An 18,244-nucleotide genomic window follows, 5' to 3' on the forward strand; every position below is an offset into this window, starting at 1 on the left:
AAGAAAAGAAAAGAAAAAAGCCAGCGGGGTTAGGCCCATATAATGTAACTGAGCCCAAATATAAATGACATTGTTTGACTTGGGCTTTTGACCCATAACCGCTTGATTTTCCCAACCCTATATCTTTGCGCTACGCAGTACCAACTAATTTACAGTTGTGTCACTGCACTATACTAGAGTTCGGAATCTCTCCCTATATAAGCCAGCCGCCTACCAAACTGCAAAATCCACTTCCACCTGATTCTCTCTCCGATTCATTTCGAGGCGGGAAAAACAAAACCTACTCAGAACTGAAACATAAATTATTTAAAAATAAATATAGAAAAGTAAAAGAAAGACAGAAAGATAAAAGCTATTACTTCAACAGTTTAAATCGGATTAGGGTTTCGGTTTTGTAGTTACGATGGCGAATTTCAATATCGTCGTCGATGAAGATCAGCAATGGCTGCTCAATTGCTTGTCTGCTACTCTCGACCCTAATCACGAGGTTCGCTCATTCGCCGAAGCTTCGCTTAATCAGGCTTCTCTGCAACCAGGTCCCTCACCTGAAACCCTCGCTTTAATTTTAGTTTTCTCCTTTTTCATTGTTCCATTTTTATCTGCAATCAACACCCTTTGACGAAATTTGAATAAAATGAATTGTGGTTTGGCTTTTCTCATGCTAGGACACAAGCTGCGCTTTAGTTTTAGTTTTAGTTTGATTGGCCATTTGAAATTCTAGCTGAAATGAGGAAAAATGAAAAATGAAAAAAATGAAATTCTATATGAATGCAGCTATGAGTTGGTCGCAAATCTAGTTGGTGGAGTGAATATTTTTTTGCATTCCATATTTGATTTCGTTATTCTGCTTATGGATCACGGCAACACTTAGAAATTGTTTGACGGGTTCTAATTGACTGAAGGTTTTGGAAGTGCGTTATCCAAGGTTGCTGCTAACAGGGAGCTCCCATTAGGGTTGCGCCAGATATCCTTTTTTATTATTATGGTTCTTTATGTACCATCACAAGCTTCTATTTTTATTTTTATTTTCTAATTGTGATTCCGTAGTTTATAGTTAAATATCTGCTCTTGCATGTTTCATCTTTGATAACAGAACAGGGATTAGGAAGTTGCCTGTTTATTAGTGCCATCGTCTTCTTTGCTCCCTTCTTTGTCTTCATTGTTTTATTCTTCTATATTTTGCATGCTGGATGCTTTGGTTAAAGGTCTAACTGTTGCATGCAGCAGGGATTTTCTTTTTTTCTTTCATTTATTCTCTTGTGAGGCTTAACATACTTGTACCTAGCTGCTGTCCTTCTTAAGCAGTTTATTAAGAAACACTGGCATGAGGCTGAGGAAGCATTTGAACATCCTGCTGTTTCAAGCGACGAGAAGGTATTTTCAGCTGTTGACATCTTTGATATTTGTACTTCTATTGAAAGAGGATCCTTTTTCTTGAGCAATGAGCCTGTCATGTTTCACTAATTTTAATTACCTACCTTTGTATTTGTTGCTTTTTTTTCCCCCTCTTTTCCCTACGTTGCTCTGGAGTTATCACTTATATGTTTACATATGTTTTTAGGGCTTACTAGTGCACAAGTTTTTCTGCCTTCTTATCTAATTAGGTCATTTTTGCATTTTCAGGCAGTTGTACGCAGACTTCTGTTGTTGTCTTTGGATGATTCTCACAGGAAAATCTGTACAGCAATTAGTATGGCTGTTGCATCTATAGCAGTTTATGACTGGCCAGAGGTTTGGCCTGACTTATTGCCGTACCTAATGAAGTTGATAAATGATCAAACTAATATGAATGGAAGTAAGCCTTCATTTGGCCTCTCTCTCTCTCTCTCTCTCTCTCTCTCTCTCTCAATGTGTAACCATACAGAACCAATTTGAAATTTCTATCATAAGGTTCTCAAGTTAGTCGTATTGCCTAGGGTAGTTGTTGAAAATAAGTATCAGAAATGTCAAGTTTCTTTAAATTGTTTGTTGGGGCTGTTTTATATTTGGGAGCTTAATAAGTTTGCTGCTGAAGATCTGTATTTGTTCTCAAATTTTGTAGTACATGGTGCTCTAAGGTGCTTGGCTCTTCTGTCTGTTGACTTGGATGATACAGTGGTTCCAACATTAGTACCAGCCTTGTTCCCATGCTTGCTTAAAATTGTATCATCTCCTGAGGTTGGTTTTTAATTTTTTTAATTTTATATTTATTTTTATAATAATTTTTTTATTTTTTATAATTTTATAAAATTGTTTTATTTTTCGTTGGATTGTCATTCATTCGAGATCTTCTTAGCACCTGTGCTCCATTTTTTCAGTGGTTGCTTCTCGAAAGAAAGGGCATTAAAGTTCCTGTGTAGAATGTCTGTTATGTGAGTCTGTGTGAATATTTCCATGTTCTTGTACACATAAACTGTAGTTTCTGAATTTTTTTCAGGAGGAAACAGTTTTCATGAAATTTGAGGCACTTTTCAGTAACTGAGTTGTTACCAATTTGAGATGTTTTGGAGAGATTTATATTTCATGTCACATTTTTTGGGGGTTTCATATATGTCTTCTCATGAATGGACCTAAGCTATCTTATGCTTTATATCTTTTTGGCTGCTCGCCTCCCTTGACTTGTATCATGAGGGACAGATAGTGCTTCCTGTTTAATATATTGTTTAATATATACAGACGTCAAATTTGTGGATATTTGGTTTCTTGAATACAAGCATCCTTCCATTTATTCTGTGCTTTGATGTGAGATTTGTTTGTGCAGATGTATGACAAATATTTACGCACAAAAGCTCTTTCAATTATTTATTCGTGTATCTCCATGTTGGGGGTGATGAGTGGTGTATATAAGGTATTCTCTTGTCTATTCTAATTAACTTTCCAGGATATGATGTGTGGTATATTAAGCTTCTTCTATTATGAATTAACAGATTAAGATGTTTATGTTCAGACGGAAACCAGTGCATTAATAGTGCCAATGGTTAAGCCATGGATGGATCAATTCTCTAAAATCCTCAATCATCCTCTGCAATCTGAAGATCCCCATGATTGGAGCATAAGAACAGAGGTTGCTTTGTTTGTTTGATAAAAAATCTGTCAATAATGTGTATACTCTAATTAGAATGGGGCATTTGATTTGTGGTTTATTTGTGCCTTTATCATTAGGTATTGAAGTGCTTGAATCAGTTTGTTCAGAACTTTCCTAGCCTCATTGAAAGTGAATTTATGAGTAAGTTATTCATTCTTGTCAACCAATGAATCAGACGTAAACCATATAGATTCTCGTTCTGCTCATTGATAAGTCTAGTTTTCATATATTGTGCTGAATAGACCTTGTTTATTGCAGTTATTGTAGGACCATTGTGGCAAACCTTTATGACTTCTCTTGGAGTATATGTGCGATCATCTATTGAAGGTACAGAAGATCCATTTGATGGAAGATATGATTCTGATGGGGCTGAGAAAAGCCTTGATTCCTTTGTCGTCCAGGTAGTTAATCTATGGCATTTGCAGATATTATCTTATGCGCTTGTATGCCGCTCAAAATGATCAAAATTGCTTTATTTTGATGCACTATTCTCTCCCTCCCCCACCATCACCCCCCCCCCCCCTTCCTCCTCCTCCTTCTCTCTCTTCTCTCTCTCTCTCTCTTCTTTTAGTGTGCGGAGATTTGTTTCTAACTTAAATATTTTGCATACATAGTTGTTTGAGTTTCTGTTGACCATTGTGGGTAGCGCAAAATTGGTAAAGGTATGCTTCAAAGATTTTGAAACCCATTTCTACGTGTTTCCTTCCTTATAGCCTACCTTCTTTTATCGTAGTAAGGTCCCTTTGCTCCCCTTTTCTTGTAGGTCATTATGAATAATGTGGAAGAGTTGACATATTACACCATCGCTTTTCTCCAAATAACAGAACAACAGGTGGGTTTTTGCTTTGCTCTTCTTTTGTCTGTTCCTTGTTTGTACATCTTATGTAATGGACTGAATGGTCCAGCAGAAAAGGTGTTCAATTTGTTCATATTCAGATCATAGTGTTAATGAACTCCAAATTCTTTTGCTTGAAAATTAAACACCTTAATGGTCCTAAATTCTCTTTGCGTAGAATAACTGAACATAAAATTGTCTCTGTATTTCATTAAAATGTCTCTCTTATCTGTATTTCATAAAGACGTTAACATGGATATGGACTTCTTGTTTAGCTCTTATTGTTCTTCCTTCTCTATAATAAATACTTTTGTCTTATGCAAAAGAAAAATGGTCTCACTTACCTTCACATTCTAAATCTACTTTTCTGTGTTGTTTACCTTGTGGTTATCATCTTCGCTCTGGTTTTCTAGACTTCCATTTTCCCATGATCATTTCCTTTGGCTCCAAACTGTATCACGTCCTCAGGCACCTTAATTTGATTTTGGCATTTCAGTTCCTTTCGTCAAGATTACTCTTTATTTGACCCTACCATATAATCCACTTTCCTCAAGATGGCTCTCTATTTCGCTATGTGAGACTAAACACTGAAACCCACTTAATTCATTATAATTATTTAACTCATATTTGCCCCTAAGTTGTTGTCATCTCATTTAATGCCTTCTTTCTTTTTTCTTTTCCCTCGCTGAGGATATAATTCCTCCTCTAGTATTATAAATTATATTTGAAATCTCATGTCTCCTTGTGCTATTGTAACCTTCAGTTGAATGATTTTTATTTCTAGTATAATTTGTTGTTTTTTAATTGTCATTTTTTTTAGGTTCATACTTGGTCAATGGATGCCAACCAATTTGTAGCTGATGAGGATGATGTTACTTATAGCTGTCGTGTTTCTGGTATGCGTACATTATACATCTCACATGCTTGTTAATTCTTCTTATGGCAACCATAATTTTGTGGTCTGAAGATTGGAGTTTACAGGATGGGTCAATTTGTTAGTTGGAACATCATAAGTGCAAATGATGTTGAATTTAGAGGAAAACATTGAACTTATCATGAAATTGAACTGATATGGCATATATCTATGAACAATAAGTCTATCCAGAAAGCGTCTGGTTTTATCATCCTAATTGAAAATCAGTATGCCAACAGTTTCCAAAAGTTTGAAAACTAACTCATTTTTGGATGGAGAAAGACCATTATACCCTCATCTTGATCAATGCCTGCCCATGCAAAAAGGGTTAGTCTTCTAACTTCTGAAAAAAATTAGTCATTTTTGGATAATGATTTTATTTTGAGTCATTTCACCCTAAAACTCAGCATTTTGGCGGAACCCAGACCTAGGACTACCACCTTCCCACTCCACCCCAATGCCACTTGAGCTAGAACTCATGGGTAGCGGAACGATTACTGATGATGAGGGGTATAATCTGTGTGTGTGTTATTCTAGCAATAATAGTTGTTGATTTGTAACCTTCAATATGCCATGTGCTCTTCTCCTTTCCTTTTGAAGATTATAATTTTGAATTTATTGTAAAAATTTATTGCTCTGTATTTCGTTGCTTGTTAAGCATAGCATGTTCTGCAGTGGGCCTCAGAGAATCCCTGGCAATCTAAGAGAAGTGGAATATGTGATTGTACAGATCATTTGACTGCATCTCACTGTTATCAGCTTTAGAAGTGGAATGACATGTTTCTTCTGACGTACTTGAGCTTTTAATAGCACTTTTTCTTTCCAGGTGCACTTTTGCTTGAAGAAGTAGTGAATTCATGTGGTACAGAAGGAATCAGAGCCATCATTGAGGCCGCAAAAAAGCGTTTTAGCGAGTCTCAAAGAGAAAAGGATGCTGGTTCTCCAATTTGGTGGAGAGTAAGTAGAAAATTTTCCCTATGTTTGTTCAGTTTTCTCCTCTGTTAACTTTCCCCCCTTCTTTTGGGTTGTATGTACTATCAGATAAGGGAGGCTACTCTTTTTGCTTTGGCTTCTCTATCAGAACAATTGCTTGAAGCAGAGGTTTGTGCTTTTTTGTTTGTTTTGAAGGGATAGTTATTGTGTTTTGTTAAGGTTCTGATTATTGGCGCAGCTTCTTTTCTTCATGAATGTTATGCAATTCCTATTTGGAAGTTGGTATACTGTGATTAATTTTAGTTTACAGGATTCAGAACTGACAAGAGTTGGCTCAGGAAACCTACTGGAGCAAATAATCACGGAAGACATTGGATTAGGTTATCTCTTCTCTGCAATAAACCCCCTCTCCCCTTTTTTGTCTAAAAAAAAGAGAAAAAAAATACAAGGTTCATTTCATTCGTCAGTGAATACTTTCTGTTTTGCAGATGTACATCAATATCCCTTTCTTTATTCTCGTATCTTTTCATCAGTTGCTAAATTCTCCTCTGTGGTAACTTTTGCAATATTTCCTTATCTATTTTGAAGTTAGATCATTTGGAAATATCTTTATAACATTTCTAATATTTTACAGATCAGCCATGGAGTTCTTGAGCACTTTCTCTATGCTGCTATCAAAGCAATTAGCATGGATGTGTAACTTTCTCTCCCTCTCTGATATATATATGTACAAGAGTAACTTGTATCAAATATATATTTTCTTGACATTGTTCTGTTGTCAGGCCCTCACCTGTCAAAGTAGGTGCCTGCAGGGCTCTTTCTGAGCTCCTACCTGAAACAAATAAAGTTATAATTCACCCGCATCTGATGAGTTTGTTTCAATCACTGTCAGATCTTCTTAATCAGGTAATTTACAGCGAGCATAAACCTTAGGTTTATTGTTGTACTTGTTTTAAGAATTTACTATAATTCTGGTTTCAGGCATCTGATGAAACCTTGCACTTGGTACTTGAAACACTGCAAGAGGCAATTAAGGCCGGTAAGTTTTAAAGGTAGTATGAATATTAACATTTCCTTTTATTGGTTGAATTTGTAAGCTTGCTATATATTATATTTTGCCCTTTTATTGTATCCTCTTTTTACATTTAATAGGTTATCTGTCTCCATGCTTTGTTTTACACTAATGATAGGTTACGAATTATCGGCATCAATAGAGCCTATAATCTCTCCTGTTGTCCTGAACATGTGGGCATCACACATTTCCGATCCTTTTATCTGTATTGATGCAATTGAAGTTATGGAGGTAATTATGTGGAGCATTGTTGGTAATAACATATTTAAATGCCCACTTACAATGTTTGAGTGTACATACAAACATTTCACTTATATATTACAATTAATCATGTGGATTGGGTGGACGATTAGTTAAATGATTTTCATGATCTACTTTTTAAATTAACCGTACTGTTGTTTTTTAATTAACTTACTCCAGACACTGAAGAATGCTCCTGGTTGTATTCGTCCACTGGTTTCTCGAGTTTTGCCATATATTTGGCCAGTCCTGAATAAAGTATGGGTTGTAAGAGTGTCTGTAATATGGATTTATATTCTCATTGTGATTTTTTTGGTGGGTTGTGGGGTGAAAAGTATTTATTTTTGACGCATCTTGATGGTTATTTTCAGCCCCAACAGCAGCCTGATGGATTAGTAGCTGGATCAGTGGATCTGGTAACAATGTTATTGAAAGTGAGATATACTTCAGTGGATATTCATCCCTTATTTTCCTTGGCTCTTGGCTTTCCTGTTTTATCTTTAGACAGCATCTTGGTTGTATTACCACAGTTTTAATTAGATAGCGTTGGTGCAGAATGCTCCTATTGATGTGGTGAAAACAATATATGATGCCTGTTTTGATACTGTTATACGGATAGTCCTTCAAAGTGACGATCATAGTGAAATGCAGGTAATCTTCTACTCTCTCTCTTCCCTCCCAACACACACCCCACCCAACACAACACCCCCACCCCCCCTAACTAAGTTTGAAGCGCCACTATATATCTAATGTATGTCAATGACTCAAGTTTGTTGTGACGACTTTGGCCAGAATGCAACGGAATGTTTAGCTGCTTTTGTATCTGGTGGAAGACAAGATGTGCTTGCTTGGAGTGGTGATTTGGAAAATACAATGAGAAGATTGCTTGATGCAGCATCAAGGTAACCACCAGCTTTTTTGAACTGCATTTTTGTGTCTCATAATGTCTTGCAAACTCTTGTTTAGTTCTTTAGTTCAAATTTGCCATGTGCTTAGTGGTCTCAACTGGAAATGGAGTGCTGATGGGTACCCTTCCTCAAAATCTCTGTTAGTGGGGGACCTGTTTTGTTTTTATTTTCATGACATTCTTTGAGGCCATTCTTGTTTGGAGGTTAATAAAGCCAATGTGTACTTGTTCACCATTGTGATGGATTCAACCGATGATGCTCTGCAAGTTTCTGCTTTATATGAAAATTACATGTTTTCTTGCATGCAGAAAATAAGTCAGGTTCTGATGATATTCCTTATATGCTTTCGGATTTCGTTTTGGTAGAGCATTGAATTTATATTGTTTTTAAAGAGTGATTGATTATCACAATAATATCCGTAGGATTTTTGTGGACACTAGTTACTGAAAGCTGGATGTTTCAAAACTGAGTGCAGGCTTCTAGACCCTGATTTGGATAGCTCTGGTTCTCTTTTTGTTGGGAGCTACATTCTGCAACTTATTTTGCATCTGCCATCACAGATGGCACCCCATATTCGAGACCTGGTTGCTGCTCTTATTAGGCGCATGCAATCTGCTCAAATAGCAGGATTGAGAAGCTCACTTTTACTCATTTTTGCTCGATTGGTATGTATCTCAACTGTTCATCTTTGTGAGTTCCTTTGGTGGCCACTTTTTTGCTTATTGTGACACACTAGTATATAGTTTTATTTGATGCTGATGTCAAGTAGAATTATAATTCATGTATAAACTTTTGTCCTCTGAAGGTTTCACTTATTTTATCCCTAGTGCATAACAAGATTTTACATTGTGAATATCCTACAGTCAATTTCATGTACCGTGCTTATTTCCCAATGCGAGTACTTCTTTAGTCGGTTAATCTTTTCAGCTTCTACCTTACTAAAGTCTTCCTCATCTTTACTTTGCATTTTATGTAATATTTTAGCTGGTCTATTATGGATCAGGCATAACTAGCCATACTTTATATGGATTAATTTTTTAATTTTGTATTTAATAGGTCCACTTGAGTGCCCCTAAAGTTGAACAGTTTATTGACCTCCTGGTCACCATCCCAGCTGAAGGCTATGATAATTCTTTCGTCTATTTAATGTCAGAATGGACTCAGCAGCAAGGTATGTTTTTCATATTATTGTTTGCTTGTCAATGACATATAATTGGAGCTGGATCAAAATGCAAATTTGGACTGGAATTCTCTGATTGTGCAACATATGATTTATTAAATGTAATTGCTCAAACCCAATCCTTTCCCCAGCAAAAAGTTGCATCTTATCTTATCTTCAGCGCATGATCAAATTTCCGATGTGTATGCTCAGTTGCATCTCAAATTTGTAGTCTTAGGTTATAGATTAAAGATGAGTTTTTGAATTGGATGTAATATCAATGTATGGCTAAGTAACATCTAATATGATTACAATTATTTAATATTTTCACTTAGTAGTTAGCAGAAGAGGCTTTGAGCATACACGTGCAATTATTTAATCTGTATTTGTATCTTGTTTAAATAAAATTTTATCTGAGCCATTTAATGTTCTGAAGAGGCCAAGACTTGTTAGAGGCTATGTGAGAGTGATATAAGATATTTCTCCACATGTTAATTGAGTGCAGGTGAGATCCAGGGGGCTTACCAAATTAAAGTCACTACTACTGCTTTGGCCTTATTACTATCATCTAGGCATGCTGAATTAGCAAAAATTAACGTGCAAGGATATTTATTTCAGGTTCTACTGAAACTTTTTAATTTCGTGCACATGTTTATTTTCTCAAATGCGCTTGTTGATTCAAGAACTTGCTCTTCTTGCTTTTCTAAAGTCTGCTGCTGGAATAACCACTCGCTCAAAAGCTAAATTAACTCCAGATCAGTGGACTGTGGTGCCACTTCCTGCAAAGGTATTTATTTATTTATTTTGACAAACAGAAGATTAATTTGGAGCTGAGAAAGTTGTGACTGTACAGGACTTTGCTATGCTAGAGTTGTCATAGCAAGAAACTTTTGCATGGCCTAGGTACCATGATGGTTATATATGGTGCCTAGTCCCCTAGGGGAAGCTTTAAAGACAGACTTTCTTTTGTCTCCTAATAATTATGTTTCAGTATAACCTTATATTGGTTAGTGCACGATTGTGCCTGGCTTGATGACTTTAGCCATTCTACAAGGAAGTTTGTCATTAACGCTTGTGCTGTCGGCAACCTTCAGGTTCAGTTTTAGAAGCCTTTTCTCATTCTCCTGCCCCTTTTTGTGTGTGCAGATAATGGCTTTACTGGCAGATGCATTGGTTGAAATCCAAGAACAGGTTGTAGCTGGTGATAATGAGGTAATTAATCATTTGCCAAAGATTATTTGGGTAACAATAAACGTTAAGCTTTGAACCAATTCCTGCTGCAGGATAGTGACTGGGAAGAGGTTGAGGCAGACGATGTGCAACTTGATAAGGACTTGATGTATTCAGCTGGTGTTACATCCTCCGGCAGACCCTCACACCAACATCTCGAAGCAATAGCAAAAGCATTTAATAAGGTACTTTGTTGTTACTTGTATGTTTGAAATTCCTCAGGATAACTGACCAAACTTAGCATGTTCTGAAAGGATGAGGAGGAGGATCGGTATGAAGATGATCAACTAACTGTGGCTGATCCCCTTAACCAGGTATCTTGTGGGCCTATTTGCATTTGCTAAGCATCATAAGTCATTTTAAATATATTAACTATTTCATAACACCTTACAGATTAATCTGGCGAACTATCTTGCGGAGTTTTTTGTAAACTTCTCTCAGAGTGAAAGACAAATGTTTGATCATATTTTCCAGGTGAACTTCAATAATCCATTTCATTCCGATTCAATCAGTCGAAAGCATTTACTAAAAGTGATTCAATTTTTGTACCCAAAGAAAAGTGAATTCGACTCTCCTTTGATCTGGTGTAGTTATGCATGACTGCCGAGAATGTAATATCTTGTATTTTTTTAAACTGCAGAGCCTGACGCAGGATCAAAGGAATGCTATTCAAATGGTACGAGCTCAGTGAAGATTTTAGTGGATGTGTTATGGTTGGATTGTTTGCTCCAAAGCCAGCCATCGTCCAATTGTTTTCATAAAGAAAAAGATTATTAACCCCCAAGAAAGGGAAGGAAAAAAAAGAATCTGTATTTCAAGCCAAGGTCGCTCCTGAGGATGTGACCTGCCTTTGGAAGTCTCGTTTCTGTGTCATTTATGCCTTTGGAAGTCTCGTTTCTGTGTCGTTTATTATATCTCAGTTATAAATGCCGAGGCCATTCAATGCAAATTTTTCGAGTGCAGTTGATCAATAACCACAATGCAGAATTATATAGAGCCATGTATTTGTTTGATTTGTTGTGAATATTGAGAAAAAACAATAATTAATTCCAATCAAGAGCATGAACATTGTAGTACCTCTACTTTCGACAGAAAAAACACACGCACACATATATACAGTATTCTTCGTTGTGGGAAAAAAAGGGAAATTGCATATATTTGGTAATAGATGATGGTGAAATATAACATTTATAGCTATCAATTTATGTAATATTAGGCCATACACTTCAATTAATATCATACATCCCTTAACCATCAGGAAAAACAAAATCAATTGTTCTAAATTGTTTGGTCTTCATATCATAAAGATGCAATTGGGGTGGACCGTCGTCAAATCCCGGTGTAAGTCCATTTAAATAGTGAACAAGCGCAAGCTCACCTGTGTGAATTGTACCTAGAGCTTCAATGTAGCACCCACCTTCGCCATATGTTTTTTCTAACATCAAGCTAATAGGAATCCGAAATCTAACTTCACTCAATCTACATGGTTTAATAAACAACTTCAATATGAATTCAGAATCTAATTCTCCTCAATCCAACTCCTCCTCAATTCAATTCATCCTTATTCAATTACGGATTAGTAAACATGCCATAAATCAAATACTTTGATCACTTAACCCAAAACAAAAAAAAAAAACAAAAAAAAACTGATCCAACCCAAAAAAAAAAAGAAAAAGAAAAAAATGAAAAACTTATGGTGAGCATGTATAAACTCATAAACTTTACTAGTATCAGACATCCAATTGAAGAGACTTCTATGTTTCTTTTTCTCTTTTTCTGGAATAAGAACGTATGCTCTGCCTTTTTAATTTGGTGAAGTGGGGGGTAAACACCCCAAAACAAAAGAAACTATTCACTCTGGTCTAAACAGACCAATCTAGCTTTAGGAATACCTAAAGCATCATCAGCTAAACAAGAACTAACCCAACTAGGAGCCGTGTCAAGAATGAACAATCCCATATCCAAGTTATAGCTCCAGTTGGCAAGACAGTTAGCAACTCCATTCTTCTCTGTATATACATGCGTGAGGGTGCAATGACCAATTTTTCTCATCAGTTCACAGCAGCTATCAACCAAGGTTGCCAAAAGGGTGCAAACCAAGTAGAGAAGGCTGCAGGCAAAGGTTCACAGCGGCAGCGCTGCCTTTTCAGTTTCCATTGTTTTGATTTATTTTTTAAATTAAATTAATCAAGAAAAGTAAAAGGTTTTTTGGGTTAATTAATAGAATAAGAGTAAATCAGAATTTTTTATTATTAAAGTATTGTTTCTCTCTTATATAATCTCATCAAACAAATAAAACATAAATAATTAACTATAGTTAAACCCATCGACATATGTTACCTTTTGATAAGGGTGGTGGTGAAGGTACACGTTGAGTTAAAGTGATGAGAAAGAATGCTCTCAATAATTATATAGAAAAGCATATAGAAGTTGCTTCTCCCCATAAATGATTTTTTTATTTTTTTATTTGGTGGGAATAGATGCTTTATTAAAATGAGCACCATAAAAGTGTACATAAGATAGCACTGAAAACAGCCACCCCTATAAATGATTCTAAATATGAAATTTGTTTTTGTATGCAATTATTATAAAGTTGGTTTTTAAAACCTTCGTATGTCTTTATTTTTCAGTTTTTTTTTTCGGTTTGATTTCAGAGACATTCAAATTCAAAAGTTCCAATTATTTTATTTCTATATATTTTATGGGATCAGAAATTTGATTTTTTGTTACCTCCAACTGTACCTGAATATGGTTCTATAGATGATGTTCGGCCTGTTCCACCCCACGGATCTCAAGAGAATCATGGAAATCATGAAACTTAAAGGAAAGAAATAGTTCAAAGAGAAGGAGATGCTGTAAAAGTTCAAACATGCTCTGAATACTCACAAGATAGTTCTCACAGATTTCTGGTCCAGATGGGAGATCAAAGCCCACTCCTCTTAGTCAAATTGGATTCAGAGACCCTGCAAGTGTTGCCCAACAGCTGACATTGTTAAGTGTAGAGGTATATAACAATGTTATCCGAAAAAAAAAAAGAACGAAAAATTAGCGTCCACCTCTTATTTATTTTGCATCTCATTTAGCAAATCCAAATGTTTTTTTTGTAAAAGATTTGTGCTTATTTAATGTATTGTGCTATTTAAAAAAATTCTTTCTCATCTTGCTTTATGTAAGAATATCGCGATTAACCTTTGTACATGTTCTTTTGTTTACAAAATTAATTAAATTTCCTGGTAACCTTCACTGGTTTCAAAAATTTATGAGCATTTGCACTAATACAACTTGAATGCAACATTGGGCGACAGGTTCAAGCAGAATCAAGAGGAGATCTTCGACCTGATCCTCGGTTTGATGCCATCAATTTGATCTCTCTTGCTATTCATAATTTTTTTTTTTTTTTGGTCGAGCTATTCAGAATGATACTCATTGGACCCAGATGTTTTGATGGGTTGGGATATACAAGGTGGTTCTCTTGGGTTTTTAGCAGAAAGGGCTTCACATTTTGCTATAGGCTTACTCAACAAAATATCTCCGATACCATCTGAAACCAAGATTTAGAAGTTTCGGAGAAAGCAATACAAGAAAAAATGATTCATGAGGCGGTCATTGCTGATCCAGTTGCACTGGACTGTGCTAAGCGATGGTTTTTAATCACCCTTCACAATCGTCTTTAATCACTTTTACCGCCATCGTGGCAGATATGCCATGGTTGTCAATTTTTGTCACCCCAATCCAACTGCGTCTCTGTCACCGTTATCTCATAATATATCGTTTTGGGTAGGAAGCATAATTAACTAAAAGGAAACCAACCATCAAGAGAATTGCATTTATTTGCCGGTAGATGATGGCGAAATATAGAACATTATACCTAGCTTGAGAACAAGAAAAAAAAAAAAAAGAAGAAGAAGAAGAAGAAGAAGAACCAAGCTATATAAGGGCATCTATCTCATTTCAAGGGGAAGATGCTATCCTAATAACTAGTAAATAACCTAATTGGTCTCCAATGATCCCTTAACACCTTCTTACGAAAAACAAAATCAAGTATTCTAAATCGTTTGGTTTTCATATCATAAAGATGCAATTTGGGTACATCATCATCATATCCCGGTGAATATCCAAGAACATAGTGCACTAGTGCAAGCTCACCAGTGTGGATTGTACCCAAAAATCTAACATAGCACCCAAAAATCAAATACCAAACAGCCCCTAATAGTCTCCTTAACCCACACATGGTTTTGATAGTCCTTCAAAATACATAACACGATCTTGTCTTGCTTCCACGACTTGTCAACAAACACACCCAAGCATCCCCCCCACCTCAACTACAACTGCACTTTCTCGGCAATAAGAATTAGCAATACTACCATAAAAGTGATAATTATCTTTATCATCACAGTCATCAAACTCTTGCGAATAATCTTGGAGTAGTGGCATCACTCTGAATGTCTCCTTTCTAACGTCAAATGCCACTATCACTTTCTGCTTCTCATAGATCCAATGTACGGCCCCATTGAGACACACACTTCCACTACTTCTCCTTCTATAAGAGACAGAGGCGTAAGCTAGAGCATCAAAAGGAAGATGGCCATTGTCTACCTGCAATGGCCTCCATGAACTCGTGCCTAGTGTGATTATGTTGAACCCGACATGACATTTTCCAAGTCCTTTGGAATGAAGATAGAGGAACTGGAGAACCTTATACTCGTTGGAAAGTGGACTGTACCCAAAGTGATATGTAGCAAATCCCGGCCAGTAACCTTCTATTTTAATTTCATTGAGGGGAAGTTTGGTGCATTCTCGGGTGCTAGGGTTAAGCATAAAAACAGGGCCATGCGGGGAAGATAAACATACCAAGCCCCAGACATTCTGCACATCATGTGGATGGCCAAAGCCGAAAGCTTTTCGCAGATTCTTGCATGAAAATTTGGCGACACGGGTTGGAATGCACCCTTGTTGCTCTATTTTTGAGGAGAAGAACACGTGTTTTGACGAGCGGGGTCGTAGTTTCTCCTTTTTCTTGGCTCGTTGTTTCTCCTTTTCGAAAAGGAAGTTAGTGATGCTCTTGTTGCTGTCATTCCAGCGAAAGTTGTGACAGGCGGCGACAAAGGAAGGGCTGCGGATGAGGGAGGACCAAGACACGTGCATACGCACCTACACCTTATCAGAACCTTTGCTGGTAGCCGTGGGAGTATATGAGAGAATATGATTTCGGTTGGGAGCTCTGGGATTGGATGATCATGATGATAAGCTTCCTACAAGAGTTAAAACAAATTACCTCAATTAAAAACAAAGAGAGCAGGGAAAACGGCAATGATGGATACATGTATGTATATATTTATATATCTCAGACTTAACCAAGTTCCTTGAACGGCGTTTTCAGGCCATTGAAAGACCTCCAACCTCAAGCCAGAAAGTCTTCACATTAAACCCAAGGACCAGGGGCACAGGAGATAGTATGCTAATAAGAGGCAGAAAAAAAAAACAAGAGATGCTATATACTTTTGCTAGCTAGAGTTTCCCTCATATTAATAGGGTGTTGTTAAACGAACCCTAACTGGGTAAAATTAGTCCGGTATTGTTGTTAAATCAACTCTAAAATTTACTAAAAACAAAAATATTTAGGAACCTCTTTATATGGGTCACTTATAGGAGAAATTACGACTTATTGCTATTAATGGGCTTTATATAGCAAATGATCCACTAGTGTAGTGGTTTGGAGTATTTACTCCCTCAGGCAAGGTCCTGGGTTCGAGTCCTAGCATCCGTGTTGTGTGTATGAGTTATGAGTTTAATATGCTATTGTCCCTTTCAATAGGAAAGGTCCTCAAAAAAAAAAAAAAAGGGGGGGGGGCTTTATATAATCTGTTAATGAAGAGAAAACATGAACTTATAAGTATTATTTCTCAATCTTTCTTTTGTTTGCCGGGGAATAAGAAATACTCCCCAAATTAACATACAATCTAGAAATGCTAGACTTTTGAGGGCCAAATAAGAAGACACTAATAGTGTAATGACCCAAACCTAAAATTCATAACTAATGAATAATTTATTTTGAGAAAGGACAATTTTGCCTTTAGAATATTTACTAAGGAAAAATTGACTTTTTGACCGAGAAGAAATTTGACAATTCTATAGACACCGTTGCGTAGAGTACGGTGAAATGAGTTCATAGACACGTAGTGGGCCGAAATCGGAGTTGTAACGAGAAAGTTATGGTCAAAAGAATCTCAGTGGCATAATCGTAAATATTTCGAAGTTGGATTTTATAAAATCAGCTCACCCTTTCTCTCTCCTCGCGCCGACCTCCCTCTCTCTCCCGCGTCCGTCACCTTCTCTCCTTCGTATCTCTGGCCACCGGCCACGGCTGTGGACGGGGCTGGTACCAAAACGACCGGGATGACGTCCTATTCCTACCCCAGCCACCTCCCGCCGCGGATTCGCCGAAATTTGGAGAAGAAGCGGCCGACGTCGTCCGAACTTCAAAGCCGCCGATCTCCCTCCTCCGGCCACCAATTCCGTCGACCCATGTATGGATTTTGAACCTCTCGAGCTGTTCTAGCTGCCTGTTGGGTAGGAATTGATCGATTCTTAGTGTAACTATTGGATTTTTGAGCTTGAAGTTTTGGCCGATTTTCGGCCTCCGTGATCGGCCACTTCCGATCTGTTTTTGGGGTAGGTCCAAGAACAAAAGTGGCTCCAAATATGGTGTTTTACCTAGGGTAGGAGTTTGGAGCCGTGGTTTGAAGTTTTTCCGGCGATGTGTAATCGCTTTGGACACCCATCGCTGCCAGCGCGTGCTGCGGCGCGTGGGTGAGGGTAGTGCAGTGGCACTGTGTCTTGTTGCGATCCTCAGGTTGTCACGAGCGCATAGGATTTCGCGGATCTCAATTTGGATGCCGTTTGAGCCCCGAACGGATTTTCCATATTGTGCGATTTTCGGGTTCAATGCTGCTGAGCCGTTGGATCGAGCTCAATTTCAGATATGTGGTTCTAGATAATTTCAGAATTGTGTAGGATTATACGGATTGTGAATCGGAGTCCCGGATACTCCGAAATCGCGAACCTTGGGGCTAGGGTTTAGAAATTTTACGATTACACGATCGTGGTCAATCCGATCGTCAGTTTCAGACCAGACTTGCAGGACATGGTTATTTAAATGTGAGGAACCTATAGGAACTCTCAGATTAGTAATTGAAGGTCGTGGACCCCACGAGGTTCCGTATCGACCAATATGGAAGTTTATCGCTTAGTGAAGTCTCGAGTCTTTTCAGTTAGCTCTAAACATCAGATGCCTAAGTGGGCAGAAAAATGACTTTAAAGTTAATGCACGCACTTCTAGGAGCAGGGGGTCATGGTTTTACTTAAAAACTTATACCGAGCAGTTTTATTAATTAAATATTCATGGTGGTTTAACCAGGCACCCGGGACCAGGCAGACCCGCATGAGAGACATTCAGAAGGTCTAGTTAGCTCGGACCAGGAGTGAGTGGACTTTTCTTTTATAAATGATTTTATATAAATGAATTTCATTATTTGATCTTGAATAAGTTTTATTAATTGTGATTTTTCCTAGCATGCTTTGTGAAGTTAAATATCTTATTCATATGCTGCTTAGTTGATTATGCTAAAGAGATATAGAAAGTAGAGTTTGAGATTTATATCAGATAAAATGGCAGCATAGTTCCAGACTTAATAAAAATTCAGTTATTTATCAGCTTTTTCAGAAGCTTTCTATTTTCTTGTGGCAGCAGAGTTTTTGATTTAATAAAAATTCAGTTATTCAGCAGATTTTCCAGACATGTTATACTTTCTCAGAAATGTTATATTTTTTAAACCACCGTGGGTACCCAGCTACAGAAAACAGCATGCTTTCAGTATCTGTTACCTTCAG

General features: G+C 37.1%; 1 protein-coding gene across 4 annotated transcripts; it reads left to right on the forward strand.

The window, feature by feature from the left end:
* Positions 1-169: 169 nt before the first annotated feature.
* On the forward strand, positions 170-11,430 carry LOC117614589 (importin-9). Of its 4 annotated transcripts, none has more exons than XM_034343453.1 (33): positions 170-536; positions 903-964; positions 1,282-1,374; positions 1,624-1,795; positions 2,042-2,157; positions 2,741-2,827; positions 2,927-3,043; positions 3,142-3,205; positions 3,323-3,465; positions 3,679-3,726; positions 3,828-3,896; positions 4,720-4,795; positions 5,639-5,769; positions 5,854-5,913; positions 6,056-6,125; positions 6,234-6,298; positions 6,380-6,441; positions 6,528-6,651; positions 6,727-6,784; positions 6,936-7,048; positions 7,238-7,315; positions 7,429-7,491; positions 7,613-7,708; positions 7,850-7,959; positions 8,441-8,630; positions 9,022-9,136; positions 9,630-9,742; positions 9,834-9,911; positions 10,271-10,336; positions 10,408-10,539; positions 10,609-10,668; positions 10,748-10,828; positions 10,995-11,430. In XM_034343453.1, exons 1-33 carry the CDS (start codon positions 404-406, stop codon positions 11,043-11,045), a joined length of 3,096 nt encoding a protein of 1,031 aa, XP_034199344.1. In that variant the 5' UTR covers positions 170-403; the 3' UTR covers positions 11,046-11,430. The 4 variants fall into 4 exon arrangements, 3 of the variants coding, with proteins under 3 accessions (XP_034199344.1, XP_034199345.1, XP_034199346.1); XM_034343454.1 differs by having other exon boundaries at positions 10,271-10,315; XR_004583892.1 differs by lacking the exons at positions 9,630-9,742; positions 10,609-10,668; positions 10,748-10,828; positions 10,995-11,430 and having other exon boundaries at positions 10,271-10,315; positions 10,408-10,474.
* Positions 11,431-18,244: the final 6,814 nt, after the last annotated feature.

This window comes from Prunus dulcis, chromosome 1 (genome assembly GCF_902201215.1).
Source record: "Prunus dulcis chromosome 1, ALMONDv2, whole genome shotgun sequence".
Taxonomy (NCBI): domain Eukaryota; kingdom Viridiplantae; phylum Streptophyta; class Magnoliopsida; order Rosales; family Rosaceae; genus Prunus; species Prunus dulcis.